At 37.5% G+C, this 18,679-nt stretch overlaps 1 protein-coding gene and 1 pseudogene across 1 annotated transcript; both read left to right on the top strand.

Moving 5' to 3' along the window:
* Positions 1-11,741: 11,741 nt before the first annotated feature.
* Positions 11,742-15,245, top strand: LOC146495154 (coiled-coil domain-containing protein 106-like; annotated as a pseudogene).
* Positions 15,137-18,315, top strand: LOC146495155 (uncharacterized). The gene has a single exon (XM_085146984.1). It carries the CDS (start codon positions 15,137-15,139, stop codon positions 17,411-17,413), a length of 2,277 nt encoding a protein of 758 aa, XP_085003110.1. The 3' UTR covers positions 17,414-18,315.
* The last annotated feature ends 364 nt before the right edge of the window (positions 18,316-18,679 follow it).

Here is an 18,679-nt window from a genome sequence, read left to right on the forward strand (position 1 = left end):
TATTACATCCGTAACCCAGGAGTGGCTGTATTTGTTGTAACATCATAAATGTAGGACAATAATGACATCTATGCATGTGTGAGAAAGTGACATGCATTTCATCTATGTCGCTTCATCACCCCCAACCGGTCACGGTAGATGGCCGCCCCTCACTGAGCCTGGTTCTACTGAAGGTTTTTCCTTCCCACTGTCGCCAAGTGCTTGCTCATAGGGGATCTTCGGATTGTTGGGTTTTCTCTGCTTTATTGTAGGGATGTTACCTTGCAATATTATATTATATATTATAATATAATAAAGGTTTAAAATTGTCACAAATAAAATTGATGTGAACTGAATGTTTCTTTTGATGAGTAAAAATACAAAGTGATGGCAGTCCCCATAAAAAGGGAATTTTGGCTTCATTTTTGTACAGTGGCAAGAAGTGGAGTGGGGTTATTAAAATAGGCTGTTTTCAGCTATTTTTAAAGCTAAATTTTAGTTAGTGAAACTTTAGTTACTGTGGACAAATACATACTATATATTTTAAAGTAAACACATTTTCAGTAATCTGCAGACGGCCGTTGGGGGAAAGCACGTGTTCGGTAGCTAATCCGTGTATTTACCCTGACTAAAGAAATCACTGTGCTGTGCTTGAATGTTGATTAAAGAATGCTGTAGTTCAGACATTAGTTCTGCTGCTCTGATTGTACTTAACTGAAATGACGTTAAGAGCTGTAGCTGAAGATAAGGCACTGAAATGGTTTATATTGCTAGCTAGCTAAGATGAGCAGTGTGAGGACCAGAGAAGTTTGGTTTACAAAACCTGTGCTGGCAAATGGTATGTGGACTGTAATTAATATTTCACTTTAATAATTCATTACACTACTGAGCACTCAAAATAATATAAGTAGAACATTTATAGATCACATGATTTGAGAGTTGTTTGTGAATAGTGATGGGATTTCCGGCTTTTTTTTAGAGAACCGGCTCCTTCGGCTTGGCTCACTAAAACGAGCCGGCTCTTTCTATTATTAACAACAACAATATAAAATTATGAACAAAAGGAATTACTAATGTTAAAAAAAAACATGTTTTTTTAAATATATGTTTATATATGTTAATATAAGTTATATATATAAGTGTTATGTTATATAAGTATATACGGCGGCCCTAGAGAAGCACGTACAAACTCCAAAAAGCACGTACTGTTAGGATGCCTGGGTCATTGACCCAGGGCTTTTGAGTTTATTATATTATTTATAATTTCTAGTTTTTGGGGTTTTCGTGAGTCATGTCTTATGGTTTGTCTCTGTGTAATCCTTGGTTGCTGTCTCCCCTGTCTGCTGTATCCCCGTGTCCAGTCTGTGTCTGCCCTGGTTCCACGTCTCTGTTCCTTCTGTTGTAGTGCCTGCATGTGAGTCTGTGTCTTTTGTTCAGTCTGTGTTTTGTGTTTCCTGTTTTACTTTGAAGGTTTCTGTCGTATCTCAGTGTGTTCAGTTTACGCTTCCTTGTCTCGTCAGTTCTGATTTGCCCCAGCTGTGTTTCCCTCCTGTTGTCCATTCCCTGATTGCTCCCTCTATGTATTTAAGCCCTGTGTTTCAGTTTGTCATTGTCGCGATCTACCGTTTATTTAGCTGTGTGTTTTTTCAGTCTGTTCGTGTAAGTTTAGTTTTGGTTACTCAGTTTTGTTGTTTTTTTAGTTTAACATTAAAGTTGTATTTAAGTTCACCTTTGGTTTCCTGAGTCTGCATTTTGGGTCCTTCATGTCACCACCCCGGCGTGCACACAGCCTCCACATAACACGTACAAATTCCAAAGCACATACAAACTCCAAAGCATGTACAAACTCCAAAACACATATATATTCAAATAATTAAAAAAAAAAAAAGTTCATTTCCGGTCTACCCAGCTTTCGGAGGACCCGGCCCACTTAGACCGCGAAGGCCGGATCCTCAGGTGGACGCAGCCTCTGAATTTGGACACCCCCGCTGTGTCCGTCAATAATAACGGTGACATTTAACTTATTTTATTCGATAAATAACATTGTAAAATTCACGTTTTTTTGTATATATATATATATAAATATATATATGTATACCACTCCCCCCCCCCCCCCCCCCCCCAACAGCCCTTTTGAATGTCACCCTAATTCTGAGGTCTCAAGATTGGCAAGTATGTTAACTGCAGAGTTTTATAAATCATTTTCTAATCTCCTGGCTCCGTTCTTACTGCAGGTTTTCATAGAAAGTATAGATAATAAAACCCTCCCTCCTACTCTTACTCAAGGTCTCATAACACTTATTCCAAACCCAAACAAAGACTTACTTTTTATTGATAATTGGAGACCTATCTGTCTGCTCAATAATGACTATAAGATTATGGCTTTAGTACTTGCTAACAGAATTAAAGAGGTCTTGGACACAATTATCGATGAGACACAGTCAGGCTTTATGAGAAATAGACACATTTCTAATAACATTAGACTGGTTTTGGATCTACTTGATTACTTGGATTTGGTACCTGACAATAGCTTCATTCTCTTCCTGGATTTTTATAAGGTTTTTGATACAACTGAACATCAATTTATTTTCCACTCTTTGGAAAAATGTGCCTTTGGAGAATTTTTCTGTAAAGCTATCAAAACCATATACACAAATGGCAATAGCTCTATTAATATAATTAACGGCTAAGGATGTCTGATCTCACCATATTTGTTTTTACTTTGTACACAAATTCTTGCAACTAATATTTCAAACAGTATTGTACAAGGAATCACCATAGCTGATAAGGAACTCATCATCAGCCAGCTAGCTGATGACGCCACACTCTTCTTGAAGAATCCTAATCAAATCCCTCTAGCCCTTAGTGCGATTACCGATTTCTCTGAGGCCTCTGGTTTATGTCTAAATCTAAAAAAAACGTGAGTTGCTAGCAATTAAAGACTGCACTGCCAATGCTATCTGTAATATTTCTGTTAAAAAGAAGTCACATACCTAGGACTGTAAATATCTAAAGACCAAAGTCAAGATGCTCTTCAAACTTCACTCCAATAATATAAAAAACCCAAAAAATGTTCGACCAGTGGCTGCAAAGGGATATATCTGTGAAAGGTAGAGTGTTATTTACTAAAGCTGAAGGGATATCCCAATTGACATATGCTGCTTTCTCCTTACATCTGGATAAGAAAATTAGTAAAGACATTGACCGCATGAGCTTTAATTTTATATGGAAAAACTGTACACATTATATTAAAAAATCTGTTGCGATGTATAACTACGAATAAGGTAGGGTTAACTTTTTAGACTTTTCTACGTTAAATAACACTTTCAAAATTAATTGGGCTAAACATTTTCCTCTAAACCCTTCCTCTATCTGGAATTTTATACCAGATCATATTTTCTCCCGTTTTGGTGGCTTTAATTTTATTTTAAATTGTAATTACAATGTTGAGAAACTCCCTGTAAAACTTTCATCCTTCCATAAGCAGGTGCTCTTAGCGTGGACCCTCATTTATAAACACAACTTCTCACCACACAAATCTGGTCGTTAAGTGATGACGTGACAAATCCTACTTCCGGGCCTAAAGTAGTCTGCGTTTAATATGGCTTTTGTGTTGTTAACATGTAAATGTTATGTATTTTCTTCTATTTAATCTCAAAAAGCTCCTAAAACAGTCAGGGATCACTGTTGACCTCCCTCTGCTTTTATTACCGCTAAACATTTATTTAAGCTCAGTTTTTAAAACCTTAGGATGTAACTACAGCCCAGCCCATGCAGCAGTATATGAATGACTAACCTCGTATTGTGGATGGATTATCTCAGTTGTTCTCCTGGCTGAAGTTTGGTCCTTTTACAGCATCCTGCCATGCGATTACATTTGTTCCTGACCACTGAGAACACTCACGTTAACTTTTATCGAGTGGAAAAAAAGTTAGCTTGTTTATATTATGCTAACATAGCTGTGTCGCTAGCAGTCACATAGCACAACATTATATACCAGCTAAACTTCAGTAACCCTACAAACGTCACTGCTGTTTAGTTTTCTGTCTTCATTTATGTTGGAAGTGATAACAGAGCTGTACGTTTGAATTTGTTTCCAAAACCTCACAGTCAGGACGTGCTATATTGTATTTAGATAGAAGCTAGCGAGCTAACTTCCTGCTAACTTCTAACTCCGTTAAATGACATAAATTCCGTTTTCATGGATGCCTGGATGTTAAACTCAATTGTTACACCTGGTAGAGCAGAACGCTGATCATTTTATTAAAGATGAAAGACTTTAGACAGTTTTTCAACTCTCAGTATGCCATAGTGATCGTTTGATATATGGACCTGCAGCGGAGTTTAGGCCCAGACACGGCAAGTGACGTCAGACTTAACAACCGGATACCTCATCTGGAACAACAGAGATATTTTATTTAAAAATAAATCACTTTTCCTGGAAACTTGGGTCCAAAATGGGATCCTATTGGTGGCTCAGCTGGGTAATAAAGAGGGACAACTACTTACAACAAATTTCTTGCACTATATAATTTTCCAGTCAGTGTTCGGGAATTCTCAGAGGTGCTTGGTGCCACACCCTCAGGTACTTTAATGTTGTATAAAAACACTCATAGCTCAATATCTACCTCATCCACTCTCCCTGATCCAGCTGAGTCAACAGTGGGAAAAATGTGCTTTTCACAGGAACTTGGTCACAGCAATAAGAGAATACGTAGTTTATTCCAAGAAGATATCGTGTCTCTCTCATATATAATATCTTACTGGAACCGATATATTCCAGATATCAACTGGAAGACAGCTTGCAGGACATTTAGCAGGTTTGTTATTGTCCATATTTTAAGGGAATTCTCTTTACGATGGGAAAATGTTTTATTCTGTTTCTTTAAGTTCCTCAGGAAGAAAGATAAATGTTTTTTTATAATAAATTTGTTAATACTTTTATCGAATTTTTTTTTATCCATAAATGTAAGTTTGTTAATGAAACACCATATTTCTGTCATAAGGATGTGGAATTGTACATACAATCAATATCAGACTCCACCAACAAAAAGGCTCTTAAAACAATACATATATGTGAATTTTTGCGTGTATTTACATAATTATTTTTTTTACCCCTGGTTTTGTATGTTCATGTTCTGTTCTTTTGTATACTTCATCTGTTTGTATGTTGTATACTCATTGTGTGTTCAATAAAGTTCATTAAAAACACACACAAAAAAAACATTGAAATTAGTTGAACTTTTCCACTGAGCAATTTTCACACAGGAACAGCTTCTTCCCCACAGCTGTCAGACTCCTGAACTCTGCCTCCTAACATCTGACCCACATTAAACTCATGGACTGGATATACAAACACCCACAACCACCTACACACACACACAATGGACAAAAACAAACAATGGACAACTGTACCCTCATACACACAATAATAACATGGACTGAACCACCACTCACAACCACTAGCACTTTATATAGCCTCTGTAGAAATTATCCACATATTTCACTTATCTTAACTGCACTACTGTATAATTCTGTATAAATAATCATTCTGTACAATACGATCATTTTAATTCTACAACTGTATTTTAGTTCTTAACTTTAATGTTTAATGTACTTTAATGTATATGTATGTATATATGTATTTAATTCTATAACTTGCATAGTTCACATTTCTGTATAGCTGTATATCTCATATTTCTGTATAGTTTTTTTATTTCATATTTCGGTACCACTTTACAATAAGACTCCCTTTATAGATGGCTAATAAATAGTTTATAGCTATGTTATTAATTAACCTGTAAATGCTTTATAAACCATTATTAATGGTTTATTATGAATTAGTTGAGGGTAAAGTGTAAAGCATAACACCATTTATTAACGAATAATAAACATTTATATATTCCAAATGGGAGCCTTATTGTAAAGTGTAAAGCATAACACCACCTATTAATGAGTAATAAACATTAATAAATGCCAAAGGGGAGCCTTATGGTAAAGTGTAAAGCATAGCATTTTTTATTAGTGTGTAATAAACATTTATAAATGCCAAATGGGAGCCTTATTGTAAAGTGTAAATCATAACATCATTAATTAATGACTAATAAACATTTATAAATGGCAAAAGTGAGACTTACATGTATGTCACCATTTATTACACTTGGACCTAAATTACAATCAGTGCTACTGTCAAAAATGGCAATGTATTGTAAGAGTACCACATGTAACATTAAATGTGTTATTTAAAACACCAAAAAGCCACCCCCTCCAAAAAAAGTTCATGCCAGACTGGTTCAGACTGGAAATATTTTTTGTACATCCTTGAACAAAAGTTCCAGTTGCCCATCAGGGTGTTGTGAACCAAGCCAAGATGACCATTCAAGAACCATGAGGTGTTCCTCCAGCAACTTCTCAGTACGATTTCCTCTTAGTCTACAGACATGTCCTTTGATGGTCATCCAAGCTCTTTCGATATGTTGTGTATGACTGCCAGATTGACGATCTACAAATCACCTGCTGTGATTTACAGTGTAGGCATTCTTGTAGGCTCTCCACTCATCACTGATAATTGCACTACCTGACTTAACATGCTGTCTGATCAGAAGAACAAGGTGGTGCCTTGTAGTGATGTGTCGGTCGCAAACAAAATGGCTCTTAGAGACGGATTTTTGACGTGAACGACACGAGCCAGCTCCTTATCGCGAGCCGTGGATTTTTTTTTCCTTCTCTCACCCTCTCTCTCGCACTTTTTTTCCACTTCACTCCGCACGCGCCTTGTGCTTTGCGCTGGGCAGAGCGGGGAGGGGGGGTAGTTACACTGGCAGTAGCACAGGAACAGAGCGGGAGGGAAAAAGAGAGAGAAAGAGAGCCAGGGACAACAATGTCACATTAGAAAGGTATAGTAATCATCCACAACTATTTTCAGTTGCGGATGATAAAGGATTCAGAAAGTTTATTCATGCAGGCCCATATGACAGAGAATATGCAAGTTCTTTTTGTTTTCATATTTTAATTTATATTTAATTGTGTTGTGGTTTGCAGTGTTTTGTGTTGTTACACTTTAAATATGTTTAAAAGGAAAAAGCTGAAAATTTGAATAGTTAAAAGTTGAACTGTGAATAGTTGGTTTTTGTATTGTATAATTTATTTATTACATTTTATGTGGAGTGAATAAATCACGTACAAACTTCAAAACACGTACGAACTCTGAAGCGCGTACATACCCCGAAGCACGTACAAACCCCGAAGCACGTACAAACTCAGAAGCACGTAAAAACTCCAAAACACGTACAAAACACAACAGAAGTGCTCCAGAATGCTAGGCGCAGTGTTGAGCTTTTGTTCCCTAGTGGCTACACAAGCCAGCAAGTACCAATGACTAAATTTGGTGTGTGGTAGTAACAGGTAAATGAACATTTTTTAAAAATTATTTGAATATATATGAGTGCTTGTGTATAAATACACATATGCTTTCAATTGTGTAATTTAAGTGATCTAGGTAGCTCTGTTTTGGAAGTTCAGTTAACGCTAGAAATGTGTTTTGGAGTTTGTATGTGCTTTGTCTCCAGGGGCCACGGCATATATTTATATATAATATATATATATAAATAAAACCACTTTTATTTACATTAGTAATTCATTTTGTGCAAAATTTTATATTATTGTTAATAATAAATTAATTAAAGCAACAAAACAACCTGAAGAGCCGGTTCGGAGCCGAAGAGCCGGCTCTTTTTAGTGAGTCGAGCCGAAAATCCCATCACTAGTGCCTTGATCGTTTTTCAGCAAGCTTTAACATGAGCCTTCGCCTTTTCTCTTTAATTCCCATCAGTCCAAATATCCATTTCTTTGTTTTCCATGCATTTCCAAAACATCCATGTGCATACTGAAAACAAAAAGAATATTATTACACAGAATATTAAGAAAGAAACATTCAAAAAGTTGTTTGCCTTTAATTACACGAATATAAACATGTCAAATGTGCCTTGCCATGCTACTTAGTGTTCTGGAGCTGCCACTTCGTCATCGATCATATCTATTTGTCTGAGCCTGAGCCCTTGAGAATAAATCTGTGACATAAATTGAGACAATTATTACTTACTGAGGCCCTGAAAAGAGATGATTTTGATTTCTCAAAGAGGGAGCAAGTTCTGATTGTTCTGGAAATGTTCTTATGACTTGCTCTTTTGCAGCACATGAGAGCATACCAATGAGTTAAGTAAAGAAATGGACCCTAAAACATGCACATTAATTGATAAGATAATCACAAAATTCATGAAGACAATAATAATGAAAAGGGGTTAATGCTCCCTCTTGCATTGATAACATAGAAATATTTTTGTTATATTTACTACATGCACTACATTATCATGCATTATACATACCACATATATTGGTCTTTCTTCACCACGGAAATCATTTTCATCTTATGGTGGCAAACAGGGCATCTAAGCTTCTTCTTTACCAAGTGTTTCTTCTGCAGCCATTTAATGAGCCACAGTGCCTTATATTTCATTTGTTTTTCTTCTATTGGGGTATGCACTCATACCCCAATATGAGTGCCTACATTACCTACATTTTGGTAGAAAGAAATTAGTATTTTATTTCACGATCACCCCGAAACACCGTAAAATCTAGTGCAACTCGGTTCAGAGTTAAAGAACTTAATATGCCATATAAAACAAGCCCTATAACCAAAAATAGTCCCACACAAAAAAAAGAGGATTTTCTTACCTGTTATAGTGTCTCCGACTCTGTTATGAAGATCTACCCCATTGACTGTAGAAAACATGGACGACGCGACAGCTCCCCAAAAATGAAGCCAAAACGTCTCTATCACCCCCTGGTGTCTGGCTGCAGTATAGGTCATAAACCCCGCCTCCTCCATGTTAGCGGATGGGACTGGGGTCAGACTAAAATAAATTAATTCTCCTTAGAGAATTAATTAATTATTCTTTGGATAATTTTTTTCCAAAGATTCTTTCTTTTGTTTGCAATAGTTCTCATCACACTGATTGATGTTCAAGGGGTCTCCTTTCCCATAAGTTTGATTCTAATTCCTACCGCGGTGATGTTAAATTGGGGTGAAACGTCATCATAAGAGCTTTGACTGACAGCTGCAGTCACGGAGAAACTTGCGTATCTCTGTCCGGGAATAGCAGATAGAGCGCAGGCTCTGAGAGGAGGGCCAGCGTTTACGCTGCGAAAACACGACCGAGTGTTTTAACCTGACAGCCTGACGTGTTCTTCAGTAAACTGGACTACCCGACAGAAGGACCCGAGGCCCCGCTGCACTTTTTCGGTAAGTTAAACGTGTTTGTAAACTAATCCGTAACTACCGTCCTTAGCTAGCTCCTGAGACCTAGCTAGCTATAATGTGCACTCGGCTGTCAGGGTTCGTTTAGCTGTGCAGGTAAATGAATTTACTAAAGAAATCAAGAGAAACGCCCGGGCTGCTCAGTCACTAATTACTGTTACTGTACTTTTATTACAAGTATTATACTGTAAAAGCAACAGGCTGCACCCTGCTTCAGCTCCTGTGCAGAGCTGAATATTAAATATGTGCAAACAACAGCATGTTTTCAGTCTCTTGCTACATCTGTAAAGACAGTAACAATTTTTTTAAAGCTTGTACTTCAGTAACTCCTCTTTAATCAGGAACTATGGATTAAAGTACTGTAGTGTACTGTAATACTGAAAAAAATGTAAGAGAAGAATTTCAGATCCTGAGTGTGTGAGGACAGAAGAATCAGCATTATTTCAATATTGAGGGATAAAATTTATATCTGAGTTTGATGGTTCTGTTGTCTTTATTACAGGAGCTGCCCTCAGATTCAGACCTCAGCCCCATCGAGTGACAGCAGACAGATCATCCAACATGTTAACTGCAAAATGAACTGATGAAAACAGTACAAAGGTTAAAGTACCACACGTGCTGTAGTGAAAGCTGCAGCTGTTTTATTGATGAAGTTAAAGCCAAAAAATCAAAAGGATTAATCACTCATGTAACTGTGTCACTATATATATATATCAGCATTAACAGGACCTCAGTTTGGTGTTTCACAAAGCTGCTGATCTCAGACCTGCACAGCTTCCGTTTTAAACACTTGATGTACTCAGCTGCATGAAGAGCATATGAGATTTTCTCTAACACAATTAAATAAAACCTGATGACGGTCAAAGGTCGTCACTTGTATGTTGAACTACAAACTTGTCATCTGGAATTTTTTCACACATAGTGTGTTATTGACCATAAAGTGATTCAGAGTTATTCATACCAGAGTAACCAGAGAGGATCACATATTTTAAATATATAACTTTCTACAGGACTGAATATAATATCTTTATGTAAAAGTCCGGAGCCTCTGGGGAGTATCTGAGTATTTATAACATTACACAAACCAAAGGTCTTATCACAGTGTTGATGAAATGCTGGGTTTATCCATCTCCTGGGGCGGGCCTACAGAGGAGTGCTGAAGATTTCCCTGTGAGGGAGCTGCTAGTGAAGATCATGAGTCCTGCTTGATCAATGTGATGAGCTTCAGTCTTCCTGGTGTTTCTTAAATGATGCCTCTTACAGCGGGTCAACAGAACTTATGGCACAGGACAGCTGTGATGAAAGAAAGGCAAGAAGTTTCTCCAAACCTCTGGACCCAGAAACCCAGCTTGGTCCTGATGGTCTCCCTCACTAGTTTCTCTCCAGGGTGAATGTAGCTGTTGATATAATATGGACTCTATTATTAAATGAAAAGAACAAATTAGACTACACTACTGAGACGTTCTGCTGATGTATTTAAAGTCTCCATGTTACCAGGCTGTAGAGGGCTCTGAAGATTTAAACAGTTTTAGATCTATTACACTCAGTCTTATGTTAGAATCTCAAAGGACAGCATTATATTGTTGATATTAACAGTAACTCTGGGCCTCTGTAGAGTGTGCAGCTGATCTCATCGCTGTCTAAAAATGGATAAAAAAAAAAAACATAAGTGTTGAAGACTATTAAGAGTAGCAGGTGTGTAGCATCGCTAACTAGCTAGCAACAAGCTTCCAACACAGTGCGTATGCTAGCGGCTAATCTAACTAACGAATTAACAACAGTGATTTTAGAACTATAAGATGATAAGCTGTGTGTCTTTTTTATAACAGTGACATGGTTGTATTTACCTTAATTAAACGAGTCGTCAGTTGCGGTAAACCAGCAAAAAAAACTCGAGCAGCCGAGCCGTAAAAAGTGTAGGGGGGCGTGTTTGCGGTCACGTCCAGCTGGTGTGTGGGCGGGAGCGTTACACAGTCGCTCCACCTCAAGTCACGCAGACTCTGGCTCCAAATTTGCAAGATGGCAGCCTCCACAAGTGGGGTATTTTGGCTTCATTTTTGCACAATGGTAGGAGGCGGGGTCGCGTCGTCCATGTTTTCTACAGTCAATGATCTACCCACTGGATTCATGGTAAAAAAAATGTTCTGGCGCCAAAGGGAGGGGAAACAAACTTAATCCAAACACAGAGGAGCTCATATAAACATCTAATCACAGTTAATCTTATTAAGGAAAGTCCCTCCTATCAGAGCGCGTCCACCAGCTGAAGGTCAAGGGGCACGAACAGACACTGAAATCGCTCGTGGAAGTTGCTGCGCCGTGGATGGAGCAGAAGATAAAACTTTGTGTGCCTCTGCGACCTACACAGTCAGCACACGTTCGAAGGGATACAAAAAGCAGAGACTGGATGGGCTAGATTGCACTAAGCTAACGGCGTCAGCAGTTAAACATGACGGTGAGTAACGTTGTAATGCTAGCTACCTGTCTACCGAGCCATTTGGCTGCTAGCTACGGTGGCTAATTAACATCAGGTAACACTGGAATAGCTCTAATACTATTGATTATTCCAAACGTTTGATATCACTCTGTTGTATATTTTTAGTTTTTATCTTTTGTTTATGTGCATCAATAGATTTATATTAAACACCCCAGTAAGGTAGTACACATAAGGATTATTTGCCTTGTTTTACAAATGTCTAAACCATCATAGGTGGATATATCAAAACTTTTTTTACAAAGTGGCTTTTTATAAATTCAAGTTGTAACCATTTTTAATCAATATTTTTCCCCAAGTTTAGATTAGAAATTATTTTATATATGTGTGTATATATATATATATATACACACACACACACACACACACACACACACACACACACACACACACACACTCTCTCTCTCTCTCTCTCTCTCTCTCTCTCTCTCTCTCTCTCGATACTTTATTCACATGATGATTTTCTTTAACAAAATCCGCATTCTCTTTAAGCACATAAGCTGACTAAATCGTCAGTTGTGTAATTGAAAAACAGGGGGACTTTGAAGTAGCAGCTACTCTGCACATCTTTGTCACTCAGTGTAATCTGAGTGGTGTCAAATATCTTGTTTCTAAAACCAGCCATTTTCTTGTTTGCATCCTGCAGAGCAACCTAAAGACGAACCATTCAATGATCCTTTTTCATCGAAGGCTTCTGAAAACTCAGATTCATCTTCCGCATCTTCATCTGCATCGTCTGTCCTCCTCATCTTCATCCCCAAAGAAGCGAAAGCACAAATACAAGAAAAAACATTCATGAGCCAAGAAACCCAAGAAGGAGCAGAAGAAGGTCCTGCAGCGTGGTGAGCAAAAGATTTTGGAAGAGAAGATTGTACAGAAGAGGATACTATAAATGTGACATAAAACATAGTATTATGATTTTTATTTTTTCTAAAAACTACTCTGTGTTTGCTACGTCCTATATACATATCTATCTGTCTATGCTTTGAGAATTTGCTTTTCTAATTATTTGCTTTGTTTTCATTTTTAGTTCAAACGCCAAATGATATACAATATGTGATACAAATCCCTCCTCAAGACATTTCCAAAGACGAAGACCATGACCAAAGCTTTTCAGAAGCATGGGCTCGACAGGAACACTGTTGTGTCTACTTCATCAGTTGGGGAGCTTGCTATTGCGGTCCCCAATGTTTACCAGGAGCTACTGTCCAACAGGCCTAGTGGAGAGACGGTACTAGCTTTTGCTAAGCAATGTGAGGCTGCAGTTCAAGGCAGTGATGAAGTAAAAAACAAAATAGAAAGTATGAAGGCCGCTGGTACTTTGCTTCCAATTCAAAGAGGGAAATCTGTCTGAAACCCTAATTTGTTCTAAGTAGTTTTGTTTGTTTTGAGCATATTGAGCTGAAGAAAAGATGTGCAAAACCAACCGTTTTTCAAAGATCTGTTCACGTATGTGTTGTTTCCACACAACTAAGAGATTTACCTGTTAGGTTAGTTTATTTTATTGTTTTTTTATGTTTTGATTTGTATAAACGTGTGTAGAGTAAATAATACAGCTGTGCCGTTTCAGTTAAGGTAATTATAATTTTCCTTTGTCTTATGCCAGTGGCGAAATTAGGAATGGGATTTGTTTCCTTAATGTAGTTTTAGCTATCTTTAAAAGGCTTGTATATAAGTTTAGCAATGTTAAATAACTGTTGGTGCTTTATGCTTTTTATAGTAAGGCCCAATAATACTTACAAATGTTTGTTGGTCATAAATAAATGTTGACATGGTTTAAACTTTACAACAAGGCTCTCTTTTGTGTTTATAAATGTTTAGTAGTCATTAATAAATGGTGTTATGCTTTACACTTTACAATAAGGCTCCCATCTAGCATTTGCACATGTTCATTAGTCATTAATAAATGGGTTTATGCTTTGCACTTTACAATAAGGCTCCTATCTGGCATTTATAAATGTTTATTATTCATTAATAAATGTTTTATAATGGATAACTTGCACAGCTGTGGAGGCACCATCAATGCTGAATGATACTTGCAAGTTTTCTTGTGTTGTATTCACTGGCATCCACAGTGAAGACATCGTGGACAGCGGAGAATCTCCCGGTGGTGGAGCAGACTGGGACAGAGTTCCACTGATGAAAAAAAGTCACGATAGATTTTATAAAAATTAAATAAAAAAAGATTCAGAACAAAAGATTTGTGATCTACACAATCCAAGCTGATCAACGATAAGCTCAGTATTTTTAATTTAATATATTTTTCATCTGCTTGAATGTTTCCTTGTTCACACAGTGCTCAACCTGCTAGATTTTTGTTTGTTATTAATTTATTTTAAGTGTCTAATCTTATCTTTGAATCAAACATTCATATATATATATATACACTATGTTCATTATAATAGGATACATATATACTGTCAAACACCACTCTGACTTTCCATTCACGCTCAGCTGAATATTAAAATGGACAAATATGTGTCATCTCTGCATACGCTATGATCATTATAGAATGACATGAAATATTAAAACTGAGCTTAATTTTCAACATAAGCAGTAGTCATATAAATTCATATACTCTTAAACGCAAATGGTGAACGTTTTTCTGCAGAATACGTACTTGTACCTTTTGTGATGTTCGCCAGTATTAGTTGTCTTTGTATTGCGGGTCTAAATAAATAATTAAATAAATCCTCCAGCACTGGTTGTTGTCACCTATTGCTAATGCTTTGACGCTGGAAACCTCTCATACGGTGTAAGAATTTAATTCAACTGTTTATCACAGAAAAAGTGTGACTTGTAGGACACGTAAACCTAACACTAGCGGGCATAATGTTAGCTTAATAGCCAGCTCAACAGCTGTTGTTAGCTCTGGACAAGTGACTACAACAGCAGCGATGAGCCCCGATGAACGGAGCGGATGGGCTGTACATAAATGGATCGATCCGGGCGGGATACGGTGGGAAACGACAGACAACTTAAAGACAGGCTAAGTATAAGGATCGCTAAAGTCTGCTAAAAAACAATCGTAATGCAAGCTGATCAAACTTGCAAATACACAATATCAAATTTAACCCATTCTGGTACAAAATGACATCATAATAGACTGTCCTTTGAACGTCACGACATTCGGCGATAACGTCACTTGAACTCCTTTGAAGACAGTTCTGGGGGCGGAGTCAGATCCCATAAATATCCCCCAAGTACATACCTTGAACCCATAGATCGCTATAGTTCTGAACTAGCTACGGTTTCAGTTTCCCTTGCAACACTTTCTCTCATTGAGTAGATCATTTTTCAAACACAGAATAACACGTCATATAAACTAAACTAAATACATTAATTTCAAAATGAGTTCCCTAAGCTACTTTGATATGCAGATGCTCAGAAATGAGATAGAACATTACAAACGAGCTGAAAAACGTCAGCTTGAGGAAATCCATGAAAAGAATTGTAGGATTTCAAGTCTTGAGGCATCTTTGAAAAAAGAGCAGGGACTGGTTGCAAAAATGAAAGAGGAGTCCAAAGAAATGCAGGTGCTCAAAAATGAAATGGAAAAGTACAAACAAGCTGAAAAACTTCAGCTTGAGGAAATCGATGAAAAGAATTGTAATATTTCAAATCTTGAGGCATCTTTGAAAAAAGAACAGGAACTGGTTGCAAAGATGAAAGAGGAGTCCAAAGAAATCCAGGTGCTCAGAAATGATATAGAAAATTACAAACAAGCTGAAAAACTTCAGCTTGAGGAAATTGATGAAAAGAATTCTAAGATTTCAAGTCTTGAGGCATCTTTGAAAGAAGAACAGGAACTGGTTGCTAAGATGACACAGGAATCCAAAGATGAAAAGATGGAAAAAATGGAAAATGTTTTGCTGGAAACCAAATCCCAGCTAAGTTCCGCAGAGTCACAGAATGTAGATCTCACAAACAAATATGAGGCAAAAATTCGGGCTCTTCGTAATGCAATCAAACACCTTGAAAATAAATGTGCCACTGAAAAAACGATGCGGGACAAGAAAGAAAGAGAGGTGGAATCTCTGGTTGTCCTTAAAATCAAAAATGAGCAAGAAAAACAAGAACTCATGATGAAGCTAAGCAAGATGACTGAGGAAAAAAATGAAAAAGTTAAAGAACTGCAGAAACAAAATGAGCAGCTTCAGACTGAGATTCAGAACAATGAGAAGTACATTCATCGTAATGACTTCCTTGAAAGAAGGATAGACGAGCTTCTTACACTACCTGGGGAGGTGTACTGCCGTCAACAGAAAGTTAAAAGTGTGGAAGAAGAAAAAGAGAAACTACAGGCTGAACTTAAAAAGTGTCAAAGACAAAATGAGGAGTATAAAGCGGGAAAGCACTGCGCAATAGACGAGAAAAACAAACTGACAAAGAAAAATGATGAGCTGAAAGTACGTCTTAGGGAGAAGGAATGTAACAACATAACGTTGAGGAAAGAGTTAAAAGTCAAAGTCCTGGAATCTGAAAGTCAGATAAAGGAGCTGGCAAGGCAACGTTTTACTATCGACCGCCTGGAAAAATGCCTTAAGGTTAAAACTAAGCAAATAATTATATTTGAAAATGAGATGCAGGAATCTGGGAAGAAAATTTCATCCCAGGAAAATAAGATAGCCCGTCTGAAAACTGCTCTTAGCAAAGCAGAAAACGATCTGGAACTGGAGATAAAGAGAAGTGAAAATCTTAGGTCTGATAAAGTGCTCCTTTCTGAGACAAAGTTCTGCATTGAGAACAAACTTTATACAGCTAGAGACACTATAAAGACACTTCAGAATAAAATCAAAGAAAAGGCTCAAGAACTCCAAGAGACAAACGTAGACCTTGCCAATGCTAAGACCAGCTATAATGCTGTAAAGGCTGAGCTGGACATTATCAAACTGCAGCAGGCAGAACTAAAGAAAGAACACGAGAAACAGCTTAGCTCTGCAAATGACAACCTCTTCACAGTGAAGTCAAAGTTGACGCAAACTGTGGAGCATAAAGAAGAGGTTGAGAAAGCTCTGACAAAGTCCAAATACGCAGTATTGAGGCTTAAGCAAGTAATAGAAGAACTGGAAACTGACATTGGCATTCAACAAGAAAAGAATGCAGTACAGAAAAAAGAAAATGACGATCTGCTGCAACAGCTGAAGGGAATTTATGACACGCTCGGCCACACTGTGCAAGTCGAGAAAAAAGCCTCCCCAGAGCAGCAAAGAAAGGATGGGGATGAAAAAATAGACTGGAAAAAGGTGAGATTTGACCTGAGCAATGTGGAATACTTTCCATCCAAAGACGACAATGAGCTGAAAGAACAACTGAGCGAAATTAGAGACCTTAAGGGTAAAATGGGTAACAAGCTTACCACATATGACAGTAAGCTAAAAGCAGTGCGTGGCCTTCTACCTCCTATTTCCACTAGGGCCTGGTCTAAAACTGTAGAAAATTCAAACAAGCAGTCTGAGTCTAGAAGCTCACTCAAACTCAAGTCCACTGTTACTCCCAAGGCAGAAGAAGAAAGGGTTCATCCCCATCCACCTGTACGTAATTCCCAGTCAACTCTACGTAGAGTACACAATCCTGGTGCAAAAATAGTCAATCGCCGGCCTTCAGCCAAACCCAAACACATCTAAAAAACAAAGAAATAATCAGCTTTTAAGCTGGTTAAAACATATCTATTTTTTTGTTTCCAAAGTCAAAATAAATCACAAAGAGACAATATTACAAAACAAATTTAATACCCGCCCATCCTGAAGGTATATTACATCCGTAAACCAGGAGAGGCTGTATTTGCTATAACATCATAAATGTAAGACAATAAGGACATCTCTGCTGAAGGTTTCTTCCTGTTAAAAGGGAGTTTTTAGGGATGTGACTTTGCAATATTATATTATACATTATAATTTAATAAAGGTTTCAAATTGGCACAAATGTAAGACAATAAGGACATCTCTGCATGTGTGAGGAAGTGACATGCATTTCATCTATGTCGCTTCATCGCCCCCAACCGGTCGAGGTAGATGGCCGCCCCTCACTGAGCCTGGTTCTACTGAAGGTTTCTTCCTGTTAAAAGGGAGTTTTTCCTTCCCACTGTCGCCAAGTGCTTGCTCATAGGGGATCTTCGGATTGTTGGGTTTTCTCTGCATTATTGTAGGGATGTTACCTTGAAATATTATTATAATATAATATAATTATTATAATATAATAAAGATTTAAAATAGGCACAAATGTAAGAAAATAATGAGATCTCTGCACGTGTGAAGAGGTGACATGCATTTCATCTATGTCGTTTCATCACCCCCAACCGGTCGAGGTAGATGGCCGCCCCTCACTGAGCCTGGTTCTACTGAAGGTTTCTTCCTGTTAAAAGGGAGGTTTTCCTTCCCACTGTCGCCAAGTGCTTGCTCATAGGGGATCTTCGGATTGTTGGGTTTTCTCTGCATTATTGTAGGGATGTTACCTTGAAATATTATATTATATATTATAATATAATAAAGGTTTAAAATTGGCACAAATAAAATTGATGTGAACTGAATTTTTCTTTTGATGTGTACAAGTGGTTGTATTTGAGTACTTTTGATCTGCTTTTATTCACTACTACGCACACACTGGCTTCAAAAACACAAAGTGATGCCAGTCCCCATGAAAAGGGAATTTTGGCTTCATTTTTGTACAGTGGCAGGAAGTGGAGTGAGGTTATTAAAATAGGCTGTTCTCAGCTATTTTTAAAGCTACATTTTAGTTAGTTTTTAGTTAGCAAACCTTTAGTGACTGTGGCCAAATACATATTTCATTTTTTAAAGTAAACACATTTTCAGTCATTCGCAGTCAGACATTGAGGAAAAGCACATGTTCGGTAGCTAATCCGTGTATTTACCATGACTAACGAAATATCTCTG

The sequence above is a fragment of the Neolamprologus multifasciatus genome, chromosome 20 (assembly GCF_963576455.1).
Source record: "Neolamprologus multifasciatus chromosome 20, fNeoMul1.2, whole genome shotgun sequence".
Taxonomy (NCBI): domain Eukaryota; kingdom Metazoa; phylum Chordata; class Actinopteri; order Cichliformes; family Cichlidae; genus Neolamprologus; species Neolamprologus multifasciatus.